Here is a 14,684-nt window from a genome sequence, read left to right on the forward strand (position 1 = left end):
GTGGCCAGTGTAAGCAAAAACTTAAATTGCTCTAGGTAACTAAATGGAAGTAAATCCACATTCTATACAGCAAGACCTCAATTTCCCAAGCTAACATGCAGCTATTTCTGGTGTTGCTTAACTGCAAGCAGGACTGAACATCTGCATTTCCAGGTTTTAAATTTAACACAAGAGTATTATAGCAGTGTTTCCACTTCTGCATTAGATAAAATTTAGCGCTAAAATGGAATATTTGGATCTTAATGACTTCGCTTTAATAAGACTTAAACTTTTAATTAACCTGCCAAGACAAATTACAGCCCATAGCTCTTAGGTAACTATTGCAGACAGCTGAGAATCAACACCAATGCCTCTTCTGGGAGAGGGATTAATGGAAGCTTTGGAATAAATCTGATTTTTTCAGCAAAGAGAAGAAGTCCATTAAACAATCACTGTGGCTAGAAGAAAGCTGCGTGCTAGTTATATGGAGCGATCTTTAAATTGCAACCAAATGAATCTGAGCATGTGAATGGTTTCAGCAGGTCAGTCAAATTTAAAACTAAATATTATTGAATCTGCAACAGATTCTGATATTTACAGGGTGGAGGAAGAATACTCAGTGTACTGGACTTTCAGGCAGCCCACAGGCAGCATCTTTTCCTTCTTGGACGGCAACAAATTGGTGCCTGTGCACAGAACTGGCTGGGCACTCTACTGCAAGAGAAGCTGAAAGGCCTTTTTAATTAATTTGTTCTTAAGAAATCTCAGCTTCTTTCTGTTAGCAAGAAGAAATAGAGATTCCTGTTACTGTGGTTCCTCATACTAAGCTGTGCAGTGCTCTTTATTAGTGTTTTAACCCCTGTTCTCTGCCTGAACTCCAGCTTGAGTAATTTCGATGGTGCTCGAAGGCAGGACTGCCACAGAAAACTGTTGAAACTCTTGCATGGTGCTGTTTCAATCATTCCTGTTCCAGAAAGAGAAGAAAACCCCAACCAACCAAAAAAACTATATAAAAATAAGATCAAGGGTAGAAAATGAAGCAGGGAATGTCAAGCTTGTTATCCATCTTTGGCCCTGGGTAGAATCTCGTTAGGGATATAGTTACTGAAAAGGCTTACAAAATACTTAGGAGATATGTAGGGCCCAACAATATTCAGCTCGTTGCTATATACAATCCCTTACAAACATTCTCTCATTGGGGTACGTGCATTAATACTTGGCCTCAAGGCATATCTAGGAGTTCAGGAATAATCCAGGAAATCCTTACCAATAGCAGTCGTAAGAAAAGAAACCACTTCCGACTCCTTGCCGTCATTGTAGAAGGCCAGATGCCATATTCCTGAATCTAAATACTGGATGAAGCCCGTCTCGTGGCTGGACAAGGGCACAAAGGCTCTGTGTTGCCGCTGAGGTCCTTCTAAGCTTCTCGCCTCCTGCGTCAGTAGACGTCTTCCATCAAGGAGCTCGACAAAGTCAAACTGCAACACAAGAAAGAGTGATGTCTGTGCGTATTTCAGGCTTCCTCGAGCTTAGTCTCTCGCTCCGGGTCTACAGAAGCATCGTAAACAGGATTTTCTCTGGTAATTCAAGTACATTCCTGGACCACCTGCAAGCAATCATTTTGGAAATAGCTAGGATATGAATGTATTTCTCTGTAATTACATGAATCAAGAAATCATCTTTATTTAGAACGCGACTTGGGGCATATTGACCCTGCTGATGTGTTCTCATTCTGCAGAAATGAGAAAAACATGAGGTAGGTCCAGGGACCATGACTAAATTGCACCATAAGCATGATGATAAGAAGCTCATTTGTTAGTTTCTTTGTGTCTTGGCTAATAAGGAAAATAGAGAGAAAAACATATCTAGCCTAACTGGGTTGTTTGCCAGTGTTGCTACAGGTCACCAAGGAAAAGATAAGAGGCACCTGTAAGTAAATTCTGCTAGAGGTTTTGCAAAAGTATTTTGCTTAGCCAGCAAGGTTTTTATCTGAAAGCAATAGCAAAAAGTGGTTAAAAGATCAGAGAAGATAAAGATCAAAAAGAAATTAAGTCATTTATAAAAGTCCCATTTAGGAGGGTGCTTTTGGAAGTTTTCCTCAAAAGGACATATTTATTTATTGCCAGGGTAACTTCTGCTGAGCAATTGCTTTGATTTTGCTACTAGTATTGCAACTACCTATAGTTCCCTCTTTAAATAACTTTACACTGACTTTCCACAATAATTGTATTTTGTCTGGTAATATATTAACGGGAAGAGCCAGATAAAGCAAAGCAGACACCACAATGTTAAGTGAACCTTATCTAATCTGACTTTTATTGTGTGTTTAAGTGAACTGGACACCTTGGGAGCAGAATCCAGCAGCTGGGGCACTGCCCAGATTTTCCGTTCCCTGACTCATCTGGTTTTGCTTCTCTAATCCAGTTGGTCAAATAAGCTCGTAGTTTTTGGCAGGAAGGAGGAAAACAGGCAGAAATAGCAACAACACTTATTTTTGTACCCGTAAATGCTGCTGCACTGAATGGTTGCTGAGTGTTGGCTGAGTGTGGCAACAATATTTAGGCTTCTTATCCCTTTTGACTTTACTGTAACAAACTTCTTTTATATTATTGTCTGGTACGGTCTTCAAAGTCAACCAAGATAAGGACCTGATGACAAGTTCTTTTCCTCAGCAGTCAATTGAAAATGTTTATTCCCAACAATGTTTTGAGAAATAAGCTATATATGATGCAGTTTGCACATGAAATCATGACATTTTTCAATAAACTATTTTAATTACTGTATTTGTAATTATCTATTTACATGAAATAAGCTTTAAGCCTTGCTTTTTTTCCATATTTAAGTATATATATTTCCCAAACTTGGTGCTGAAGCGTCTTTTGAGAATGTAAAAGCTGGAACACATGCAAAGGTCATTTCTTTGGGCATCTATTCAAGTCCGTAGAATCATAGAATGTCCTGAGTTGGAAGGGACCCACAAGGATCATGGAGTCCAACTCCTGTCCCTGCACAGGACAACCCCACAGTTCACACTGTGTGTTTGAGGACTTTAGCTTTGTCAAAGACAAAAGACATTTTGAAAAAATGCAATGTAAATACAAATATAAAAAATATATACCAAAAACAGAATCACAGAATCACACAGAATCACAGAATGTCAGGGGTTGGAAGGGACCTGGAAAGCTCATCCAGTGCAATCCCCGCGCCGGAGCAGGAACACCCAGCTGAGGTTCCACAGGAAGGTGTCCAGGCGGGTTTGAATGTCTGCAGAGAAGGAGACTCCACAACCTCCCTGGGCAGCCTGGGCCAGGCTCTGCCACCCTCACCATGAAGAAGTTTCTTCTCAAATTTAAGTGGAACCTCTTGTGTTCCAGTTTGTACCCATTACCCCTTGTCCTATCATTGGTTGTCACCGAGAAGAGCCTGGCTCCATCCTCCTGACACTCACCCTTTATGTATCTGTAAACATGAATGAGGTCACCCCTCAGTCTCCTCTTCTCCAGCTCCAGAGCCCCAGCTCCCTCAGCCTTTCCTCACACGGCAGATGCTCCACTCCCTTCAGCATCTTTGTTGCCCTACGATGATTTAGTGATTTTCAGTTAACGATGATACTAGTGAGAGGTCGGTTTGAATGACATTGTGTGAGCCAGGTATCTGCATACCCTCTGAAGACGAGCTCTTGTCGAGGCTGATTCCCCATGGGCTCTCAGCATGGCCATGACTGACAGCTGAGAAGGACAGATAGACGTCACAGGGTTGTTTGGTTGCTGGAAATGTCTCGACGGGGTTGAGTCTGACCAAGGAACACATTGGCCAGGTCTAAAGAAGAAGTTCAAACCAGTAAAAGAAAAACCTGTGTATTTCCATTTCTATTTTGGAGCATGATGGGAGAGATTGAGTAGATCTTGGAAAGGCACAGGTAAGTGTAGACTCCACTGGTAAAGTCCATCTCAGCTTTAATTAGTTTTCTAGAATCACTGTATTGCAATTAAAGAAACGGACAGTTCTAGAATGCAATCTGCCTCATCCTAAAGTTGATATCTAAGAAATATCCTGTGGATTGTGCCCTACAGACATCCATAAGGCCACCAGCATCCTGACGTGCATCAGCATTGGTGTGGTCAGCAGGCCCAGGGCAGTGACCGTCCCTCTGCCGGGCACTGGGGAGGCCAAACCTTCAATTCTGGGGTCAGTTTTCGGCCCCTCACACCAAGAAAAGCCTTGAGGTGCTGGAGCGAGTTGAGAGAAGGGAATGGAGCTGGGGAAGGGGCTGGAGCACAAGTGTGATGGGAGCGGCTGAGGGACCTGGGGGGTTCAGCTGGAGAACAGGAGCTGAGAGAAGACCTTCTGATCTCTGAACTGCCTGAAAGGAGCTTGGAGCCAGGGGGGGTCAAGCTCTGTTTCCCAGGAACAAGCGCCAGGACCAGAGCAAACAGCCTCAAGTTGCACTAGGGGAGATTGAGGTTGGATCTTGGGAACAATTTCTTTGCTGAAAGGGCTGTCAGGCTGCCCAGGGCAGTGGTGGAGTCACCATCCCTGGAGGGGTTGAACAGATGCAGAGATGAGGCTCTTAGGCACATGGGTTAGTGCCAGAGTTGGGTTAATGTTTGGACTTGATGATCTTGAGCAATCAAGATGATTCTATGATTTCTTGCTCCATACTACATATTAAAAGCTTAGTGACATAAAAACAACTCCAAGGCACCCAGCTATGCTGAGCTACTGTTTTTATGGTCCAGTCTGGGTTGGGCTTATTTGGGCTTTCCTGCCAAAAGTGAAAGTTTATTTTTTATAAATGTTTGCAAGATGCTGCTGTGGATGTTGATGACTTTGCAAAATTACTAGTTACTATTTGTAAATATTAATTGAACCACAAACGGACTGTGCTTTATTGCGATCTGATACATTCAGAGATTTTTAATATGCAGTTAAAGTTATTGCAAGCAAGGAAATGGTAGATAAAATAGCATGTTAATAAATCGAAATTGTACAAATGGAAAAATACCTCCCACAAGTTGTGATGGCCAATCCCTGAAATTTATGATTTAACAAAATTTGGCCTAGCTTAAAATGAGTTTAAAAAATGATTTGATCTAGGAAGATAAAATCTAATAGACCATAATAAAATTCTGTAACTTTTATTATGATTTGTTGAGACGAATGAAAAGAAATACCTTGAGTTAAGAGCGAACTATTTTATGCTCCTGCAGGCTCTGTTTCTACCACTAAAGAAATCTGGAGCTTACACTTTCTTCTTACTTATTAGTGTCCGTGGTCATTGGCAGCCTTGACTATAAGGCCGATCACCACAGGCAGAGAAAGTTTCACAAAGAGAATCTGGAGTAGTTTGTTCTTCTAGGATGGATAAAAATGACTTTTAGCATTTTACCAGATTCGGGAATATCCACTAAGGGTTGACAGCTTTGGGATCAATGCAAAGATCCCGAAAGAGAACAGACTACATTAAGGGTCACGCTACAGAAGGTGCTTTATCTATGCAGAATAAATATCTAATTATCTACCAGACAAGAAAACCTGAGTGTCAGTTAGAATTTCACTCCTGCCATCAACTAGATAGGCTGGGGAAAAATAATTGATCCTGTTTTAAGTCCTTCTGGGTGAGACTGTATCACTGCTCTAAGCAAACATTTTACCAAAGCCTTATTTATGAAAATCCTTATAAAATTTGGAGATATAAACCTCATTGGGTAGATTTATGTTATGCAGCAGATACTCTGGATTATGCAAAAGAAAAGATTTGTATATATATATTATATATTAACTATGAGAAACAAGTTTGACATTTCAACACAGAAAACAGGTTACCTATTTAATGACTCCTGAGACAAACTATGGTGAGACTAAATGCTACGGATTAAATATCATATAAAAACATATAGAAGGAGAACAATGTTTTAATTGACAGCGGGTTTATAAAATAATAAATCTAGGAAAATGGATGGTTTCCAAACTAAATTAAATATTAACAAGTAATATATCAATATTGTTTCAATATCTGCAGTTTCATTATTTCTTCAGAACAGGGTAGGTTTTAGGATCTGTTTCTGTTAGTGTACCATGTTTTTATTGGTTGAATAAAAAAGTATCTCTGGTCATTTTTGGTGATGTTTTGGTCCAGATGATGATATTTTTTAATATATATTTGGTAGCTCTCAATTAGTGGCAAGACAAAAACCACCATTTAAAAGGACTCTGAGCAAGTGCATCACCTCCTCCAGTACATAATAAAGACAAACACGTGCCACATCCCACATTTAACGTCTCATTCTCAGCTGAGGCTTCAACTGACACAGAACCACATTGTTTTAAATGGGAAAGGTCCTGACACTGACAAGTCACTTTGAATATCCCAGGAAAAATGAGGTTAAAGAAAAAACAGCAGCAATGGTGAAGCCAGTGTGGGCTTCTTAATTACTTTAAAGATTACTATGGTTGGGTGTAGTGGCCTGCTACATTGAAAGATTTTGCTTTAGGTTCAATAGGCTTGAGGTTTAGGTGTTAAATATTATATTTATTCTTTAAGCAATTGTAACGGAGGCACCCCAAGGTCAGTTTAAGGGACAACAGGGTCCAAACCATCTTTTATTAAACCGGTGAGAAACAGGGTTTTAGCACTCCAAAAGTGACTTGAATACAGGTTCGGATATCAGTTGAGGAAAATTATTAAGGGGCAGCAACTAATAATTCAGGTGGTCCATAGTGTGCATACACGTGGCATCACCAAAAACAATGCTGGAGCCGTTCCTGAGTCCGGGAGGAGTCCACACTTGCCTGAACATGGTGTGGGATTATTTTAAAGAGATACACGTACTCGTAGTGAGTATGGAAAGTGTACACTCACGATTCTGCAAAGGTAAATTTATGATACACTCGCAATCCTGCGAGGGTAAATTTATAATACACTCACAATCCTGCGAGGGTTAATACACGTGCAAATGCGCATGGAATATTACACGTGCTTATGTGGAAGCACGGGAGGAAAATACACTTGCGATTGTGCAAGGAAATAATTTATACACGCGCTCGTATTGAGCATGGAAAGTTACACGCGCAAATGTGCATGGAAAGTAGATACACTCGTAATCCTGCGAGGATTAATTTTACACGTGCTTATATCGAGCACGGAAAGTACGCGTGCATATGTGCACGGAAAGTATAAATACACTCGCAATCCTGCGAGGAGAAGTTTTACTCACACCCGTGGCGGCGAGGCAAGCGGAGTCTCCATCCCGGGGGGGCTCTCAGCGGCAGCATCTCCCTCGTGCTCCAAGAGACCCACAACAATGGGTGGAGTCTCGACGAGAATCCCGTTTTTATAGGTTGATCAGATCTGACTGTGGGCATTCCAGAAGCTTCTCTGTACCCCCACCCTGGCTGTGGGCACCCCTGAAGCCTCCAAACATCCCCACTCTGGCCATGGGCACCCAGCAGCTCCCTGGCGCCTCGGCACTGCCTTCTCCTAATGGCCCTGGCCAGGGTGCTCTGGGGCCAAACAAAAGAAGCTGTCAGCCTCAAACATAACAGAGAAAGAGAGGGAGATGTGTCTACCCCTTCCATATCAAAGGAGGGAGTGGGAGAGAGGGGGGTTTGCATCCTGCCACAGCAATTGAAACTATTAATGTAGTAACTCCTGTTCTACAACGGAAATGAATAATGAAAACAAACAAGTAAAATCAGAGTTTATACAGAGTTTCGATCTACAGTTAGTATTATGTGACCGTGACTTTAGCTTTTTATTTAAATAAAATAGGAGTTTAAAGTTTTAAACGTTTGAATCTCCCCATAAAAAGAGACTGATTAAAAATGGGCAATAACAGCACTACTGTGTCACTGAATTTACGACCTGCTGATCCTATTGAAGTATTTTAATTCTGTAGAAAAGTAGGCAGAGAAAGCGTAGATTTATGACACCTCTTCGAGATAAATAGGTTGCAGGTGTGTTAATATGTAGAAAATACCATATTACCCGGAAAGATTGTAATAAATATATTTGCTTGCTTGAAAAGAAAACAAAGGCAGGGTGTTTCCATAAATCCCAAATAGTTGTGTTGGTTGTTCGGCTTTTCAGTTAATAATGGAGGGTGTGGGTAATGTATAACATTAATATAATCCTGGTAATACTTTGATAACTAGTGGGAGTAAGATGTTTACATTGCCAATGAGAGTTATGTCCGGATATATTAATCAATCTGGTTGAAGGCAGCTTAGAAAATGAAGTGGAAAGTAGACAAAATAATGTATAAAATCCTTATTTAAGGGGATGGTTCTCCAGAGAGTGTCCCAGAAAATGATTTCTTGCCACAGCTTTTGCCAAGGTGTCTCAAGAAAAGCAACTGTTTTCATTTTAGTCCTACGGAATGAAAACTATACCTTGATTTCTGCTTAAGTATCCGGTGGCTTTCTGTAAAAACTTGACTTTGTTTGGTTGTATTGGGCCATGACCAATCTCAGTCCAATCTGACAGTCAACATGCAAAATGTGAAGCGTTGGCACAAGGCTTTTACAGCACAGAAGGCAACAGTGACTCTTGCTGCCATGGGGCTGAGAGACTGAGGTCTTGCTGCTCTTACTATGAGAGGGGTAAGGCAGAGGTTGGAAGAGGGAAACAGACCTGAGATACACAGGACAATGCTTAAGAGAGGGTTTTTTCTGATGCAGTTTGAGTGTGGTTGCTGCTGTGAGGGGCACTGGTTGGAGAAGGTGGCACCTCACATTTCCATGAGCAACCAGCAACCACCTTTTCCTCCTCTGCCATCTCGCTGCCTACAGCCCAACGCATGTAAATATCTTACAACTGTCACTTGATTCGCTTTCTCTTTAACATCTTGCAAGTGTGCAACGAATTCTTGAAAGAAATAGCTGAAATCATAAGAAACAATAAGAACATACAATTGAAGACAGGTATTGTTTAATTGAGGTCCCATTACCTGTGTATGTGATGGCGGGAGGCCTTTTCTGCCATAGATGCCAACCAGAGCGGCCTTTCCTAAAGACACATTGAATTTCAGATGCACTGGGTGGTCGATGAACACCTGAGATCTCCAAAAGATACCAGGAGGGATCTTCTGTGTGGCTCGTCTGCCCACATCAATTTCGCCCGAATCTATAAAACTGTCGTCTGGAAAGAAACTACTGGGCTTTCCTGCCAAAACACAGGAACAAAAATCTTGGATTAGCCTTAGATCTTAAAAGTAATCCAGTCATACCGGTATCTGCGACGTTGATCTTGAGAAACAGTCTATTAGTGTCCTGAGGTCTCCAGAGCACTTTGTGTAGCCGATCCATATGATTATGGGAATAAAACCAGCAGGGTTATTCCTGGCTTCAGTAACTGTTTTGTTTGAAAACATGAACATGGGAAGAGCAACCTGGAGAAAAACGGCTTTTCGTTTAAATTATAACATCAAAGAGTGTGTGGTTACATTCTGAAGATAAGAATAAACCATCTGACATTATATCCCAAATGAATGTAAGTTCACGGATGGAGAAGTCATCATTAAATGAGCAAACAGAAGTGTAGTAAGGGTGAGGTAGACGTGTCACAGAATGGAATGGTAGTGTGGAGAACAGCGGCATGAACGATGCCTAAGTGGGGAAAGGAAAATGTTTCTCTATTAAATTAATTCTTGACAGTTGTACCAGTATTTGAAATTTGTTCAACAGTCCAAAGAAAATTCTAAAGGAAGAAAAACGGAGTGAGAAAAATGAAGGAAATCATACCCTGTGCTTGGATAGTATGTACTAAGAAACATGAGATGTTTTAATGGGGTTTCAGTCCAGCTTTTTGAAGCGACCATCAGGCTGGAGAGCAGCTGGATGGCAACCGGTACGTCCCATAAGGTCCCAGGGAGACAGCGGGGAGTTTGGCACCCCTGGAAAACACACCTGAGAAATGCCAGGTTGGAAATTCACACACTCACAGCTCTCGAAACTGGTGGCTACTTCAAAAAATCCGGACCCAAAGGCAGCCCAGGGAATGAGGGGCAGAATGGAAAGGCAAATCTCCAAATGTTGCGCTTTGGGGCTTTGCTACAGGCAGTGGGCACAGCTTCGCCTGCTGGGCATGAAGCCGATGAAGAAAGCAACTGCTCAGCAAAGAGCCTTTATTTAAAGACACTTCAAGTCGAAAAGTTTGTAGTAGAGTCACCTGGAAGATTCTGACTTTAGTAAGGAAAACATCATGTCACCGACAATTTTATTAATTTTAGAACTTCAAATAAATTTGTCATCTTTGTGCCATCACAGCGCACTGTTCTGTGTTTCACAGATCAAGCAATTCTAACAAAACAAGAAGGAAACTTTCGGGAACAGACAATGTTTTGTAGGGAAATCACCCTGTGAGATGTTTTTGTTCCACAACCTACATTTGGGAAACGGGAAACAAAAATATCTTTTGCCACCCACCGTGAATTCAAGTGAAATAGTTTCGGAATTTAATTGCTATGTTGAAAAGGTGATTGGTAGAATCATCTTTCATTTTATTGGTTCAAATTATAATATTCCCTTTAATATTTTATAATATAAATTATAACATTTCCTTAAACTTCTCCATATACCATTCCAACATAAAGTCTCCAGGAGAAACAGATGTAAATTGTCAGCTGTCGGAAAATCCATACAGAAATTACGTGCCTATTAACTGTTAACAAAATAAGTCTCTGAAGGTGTTTCTTTGTTCAATGGAGAATTAGGATTTGGTTTTTTACTTATGGAAAATCTTTTAGCAGAACTTTTGGTTTGAATAAGACTAACCCCTGGTTTAAAGTGAGCAGCTGCTTAACTACAGTGTTGGAGCGGGACAAAAAGCCAAAGGTGTTTATATGTTCATAGAAAAAAAAGCTACTGGCCATTTTATAAGTTCCTCATTTATCTTTGTTCATTTAATTCAAATAAATACAGGGGGAAAATCTGTTGAGTTTTATCTTTTTTATTCAAAGTGTATATTAATAGAGATAGCCAGAAGCAGCTCAGGTAAATGGGCATTCTTTCCATATAATTGGAAATGTACAACTGTACAATGAAAATCAACTAGCTTGATTCTGAAGGGGATTACTTTATCAACTGGGTTGTTAATATTTATTTGGCATACTAAAAATTACTTTTCACACTGCCAGGATTAAAGGAAACAGTTCCCATGTCTTCGTGCAAAGTTTCTTATTCCGTTATTGTAAGATGAAAAGATTCAGAATTCTATTAAAAAAAAAATAGAGCTAAAACATCACGTTTTGTTCAAATGAAGGATATGTTTTTTCTGATTACTACTGACAAGTTTTGCAGATTCTTAGAAATCTAGGCGAAAACCTAAAGTATTTGGTATGCACCCTGATTGTTCATTAATAAAGATTGTGCCTCGCAGTGACTCAGGGAAGGTGAGAATTTAATGTGATAGATGCTGCTACGCAAGAGGAAGCCTGGAGAAAATGAGCCCGGGACGCACTCCACCTGTGCAGAGAGCAGCTCCTGCGACTGCAAAAGACAATTTCACAGAAATAATTGCTTGTACAGACAATTACAAAGTTGATGTCTCCTCTTGGTGGACAGTTGTATGTCTGAGAAGCTGGTTTTCTGAGGTGCCAGCGGTTGACGTTTGGTACAGGAGTCCAAACAACGGCTCTTTTCTCCAGGCTGAACTTGATCCCTGAAATCCATCCATGTTTCATCTATTTCAGCCCACAATAAGATCAGGCTCTATGGACTGGATACTTCATAAAGAAAGTACAATAAGAAAGTCATTTCAGCTTCTAGTCACAAATTAGGTTTTAATCAGTATATCTGACTCTTAAAATTAACTTCAGGTCTGAATTGTTAATTGAGTTGTCAAGCACTTTGCTCTTTCCACACGTTAACTTGAACTTCTGAGTTGCTGTAGCAACTATTCCTAATTTATTTGGGTATCAAAATGAATTATTTCATTTCAGGTCTTGCTGAATCTGCTTGTTTATTTGACAGTAAGGTACCCTGACTGATCAAACCACTTGAGAATACACTTGCATTTCGCTACCTTCAATCACAGTTAATCACGTGCTTAAATGTAAGCACGTGATTAAACGCTTTGCTAAACAGTGATGGGCTTAAAACACACGTAAATGCAACATTTCTAGTCCAGAATTAGTTGCATAGTCAACCCATGGGGAGAGAGATGCATTTTAAGGTTGGACAGTGTTACTCCTGCAATAAGGATGTTCTGATGTGGTCTTTATTCAGGACAAGATATTCTCTTGTAAAGCCTACAGGTTACTTAAGATCTATACGAAGCATTAACTTGAGGGGTCTCCTGCTGACATAACTAGGGGGATTCCCAGATTTATCTTTTAACAGAGCTTTTTGGCAGCATTTTTAACTTCTACGGGTGTCACCGTAAGTGTGGCTGAAAAAGAAATCAAGTGGAGGTCTTTGATTTGGACGACAGCTTCGGATCCATCCATTTATTTTCGTTTTGACTTTTAAGAGGAAACGGACAGATCAAAACTAGAGAGGAAACATGGCAAGTTAGAGGGGGAAAAGAAAGGGATCTGTCATGAACTATTTTTGAACGCAACAGCAGGGATATCTGCAGCTTGCTGTACTAGTAAGGTTTCCTGAGAATAATCCGCTTAGCTGATTTTTCCTTGTAGCAACCCGATGTCAGCCATCAGTTGCTAGTAAATGCACTGTTGTAAGGAACATACATAATTATGGCCGTTATTTGGACTAATAAAGACAGATAAGCTCTTAAAGAGAAAAAATACTACAATTAATTTAAGTTAAACATGTAAACATAGGCTCTCAGCCAAAGTCTAGGGAACTCTGTGGAAACTTTTGAATTCAATGAGCTGCCAGAACAGTAGCACACTCCTTATCTCTTACCCACAAAACTTCCTTCCCCAAAATAACTACCCAAAGCAGCCAATTACTTCAATTTTAATGGAATTTGTTGACCTCCTATAAAGAAGATAACACACAAACAAAAGAGCTTTCTGAAAAATCGTATTTCTCCTTTCTTCAGCTAAGTCTTGGGAGGGATAAACCACCTCTCCTTTGCAGGGCTTACAGGTACTTTTGGCAGTGCCACCTCTATCCAAAGCATGGTAAGATGTCAAGCTGCTGGATAATGCACTGCTGAATTGTCAACCCATCAGTTGCTTCTCATTTCAGTTAAAATTGCAAGCTTTTGATGTTTTGATAACTTGTGGAGACTCTTATGGGGCTGCTTTTGCAAAGAGGTGTCCAATTCTGAAGGGTCAAAACTCACAGTGTAATAGCTCTTAGTTGATATTTTGGTCCTCAAGACATTTGGTACTGGGTGACAATGAGTAGTCAAACTCAAGCATTTTTGTGGTGTTGTAGAGAAAGCCTGATCCAATGGTCCAGGAAACATTTAATTTTCAAGACATAATTTTTTTCCCAAACAGGCACTCGAGGCAGGGTTTTCATGGTGGCCTTCTGTAGCCTGTCCCCTAAAAGAGGGGAGATTCAGGCCAGGCATGAGGAAGACATTTTTTACACTGAGGGTGGTGAAACACTGTCCCAGGTTGGCCAGAGAGGTGGTGGATGAACCATCCCTGGAGACATCCCAGGCCAGGCTGGACAGGGCTTTGAGCAACCTGATCTTTATGATTTTATGGTCGGGCTCAATGATCCCAAGGATCTCTTCCAACCAAAATTATTCTCTGATTCGATGATCTACTTGAAGATGTCCCTGCTCATGGCAGGGGGGTTGGACGAGATGTGCTTTGAAGGTCCCTTCCAACCCAAACTATTCTATGATTCTATATGCTACAGAGGGATCACCTTGAGAATGCCTTAGATGTGCGGAGAGGCTTGCACACAGTTTAATCGCATTAGTGGATGACAGAAGGGCATGAAACTTAGAAACACATGGAAACGAGACCGACGACTATTAGTTCTAGATGTGAAAGACTAGAAGAAGCACCTGATGATGGCAGCATTGAGGGTAATGGAACATGCGATTGGATGGTTGGAGTTCAGAGGCGGACAGAAGACTCACAACATGGACAGACACCAACCGTACCTTCACTGGCTCCTTTGCCTTTCCTGTCAGGTAACTCTAACCCTGTGCCCCCCGAGGGATATAAGGAGACGTCCGTTGGCACTGGCCAACTGCTGGCTGTGTCCTCCGTGATTTCATACATCTGCCCTTCCATCGGCTGCAGGTGCCAGTTTAGGCCAAACAGGTGCATGGCTGTGGTGAGCAATGAGAAAAGTCATCTTTTTCTGTTTGGGAGAGGTGCAGAACTACAGGGGGACTTTCTAAACCCTCGCTCCACTACCTTATTAGTGGGCAATGCTTTAGGATAAGAACAGGATTCATATAATCAGACAACCCCTGCTGCTCTAGCATACCAGCTCCCTAGGGCTTGTCACACGTTTAAACACAGTTTAGGCCACCTGTACCAATCCACTCTGCTTCTGGCAGCAGAACCACTCCTGACTCGTGGCCTGTGTCAGAGAATAACCAGGCACGGTGCTTCAGAAAGCTCCCAAGGCTGGGGTGACAACGTGGTGAACACGGAAATACGAGGATTAATATTTATCAACATACCTATAAATCCTACGGAACCGCACTCTGGATGTTTTGCTGTATTCTTAGCGTATTTTACAGGTTTTTATTTTTTATTATTTTATTTTTTAAATTTTTTTTCCCCACCAATGATACCCAGAAGCTCTTATAGACACCACTGACA

General features: G+C 41.1%; 1 protein-coding gene across 12 annotated transcripts in view; it reads right to left on the reverse strand.

Moving 5' to 3' along the window:
* TENM4 (teneurin transmembrane protein 4) overlaps positions 1 to 14,684 on the reverse strand; it is a 1,673,798-nt gene that overhangs the window by 188,418 nt on the left and 1,470,696 nt on the right. For 11 of the 12 annotated variants that reach the window (XM_071817725.1, XM_071817645.1, XM_071817681.1 and 8 more), the window contains 3 exons: positions 14,012 to 14,182; positions 8,928 to 9,142; positions 1,247 to 1,457 (listed from right to left, as the gene is read on the reverse strand). In XM_071817725.1, the coding sequence (XP_071673826.1) occupies positions 1,247 to 1,457; positions 8,928 to 9,142; positions 14,012 to 14,182 (597 nt within the window). The remainder of the gene's footprint in view (positions 1 to 1,246; positions 1,458 to 8,927; positions 9,143 to 14,011; positions 14,183 to 14,684) is intronic. The other variant, XM_071817893.1, reaches the window with a different exon arrangement.

This window comes from Patagioenas fasciata, chromosome 1 (assembly GCF_037038585.1).
Source record: "Patagioenas fasciata isolate bPatFas1 chromosome 1, bPatFas1.hap1, whole genome shotgun sequence".
In the NCBI taxonomy this organism is placed as follows: domain Eukaryota; kingdom Metazoa; phylum Chordata; class Aves; order Columbiformes; family Columbidae; genus Patagioenas; species Patagioenas fasciata.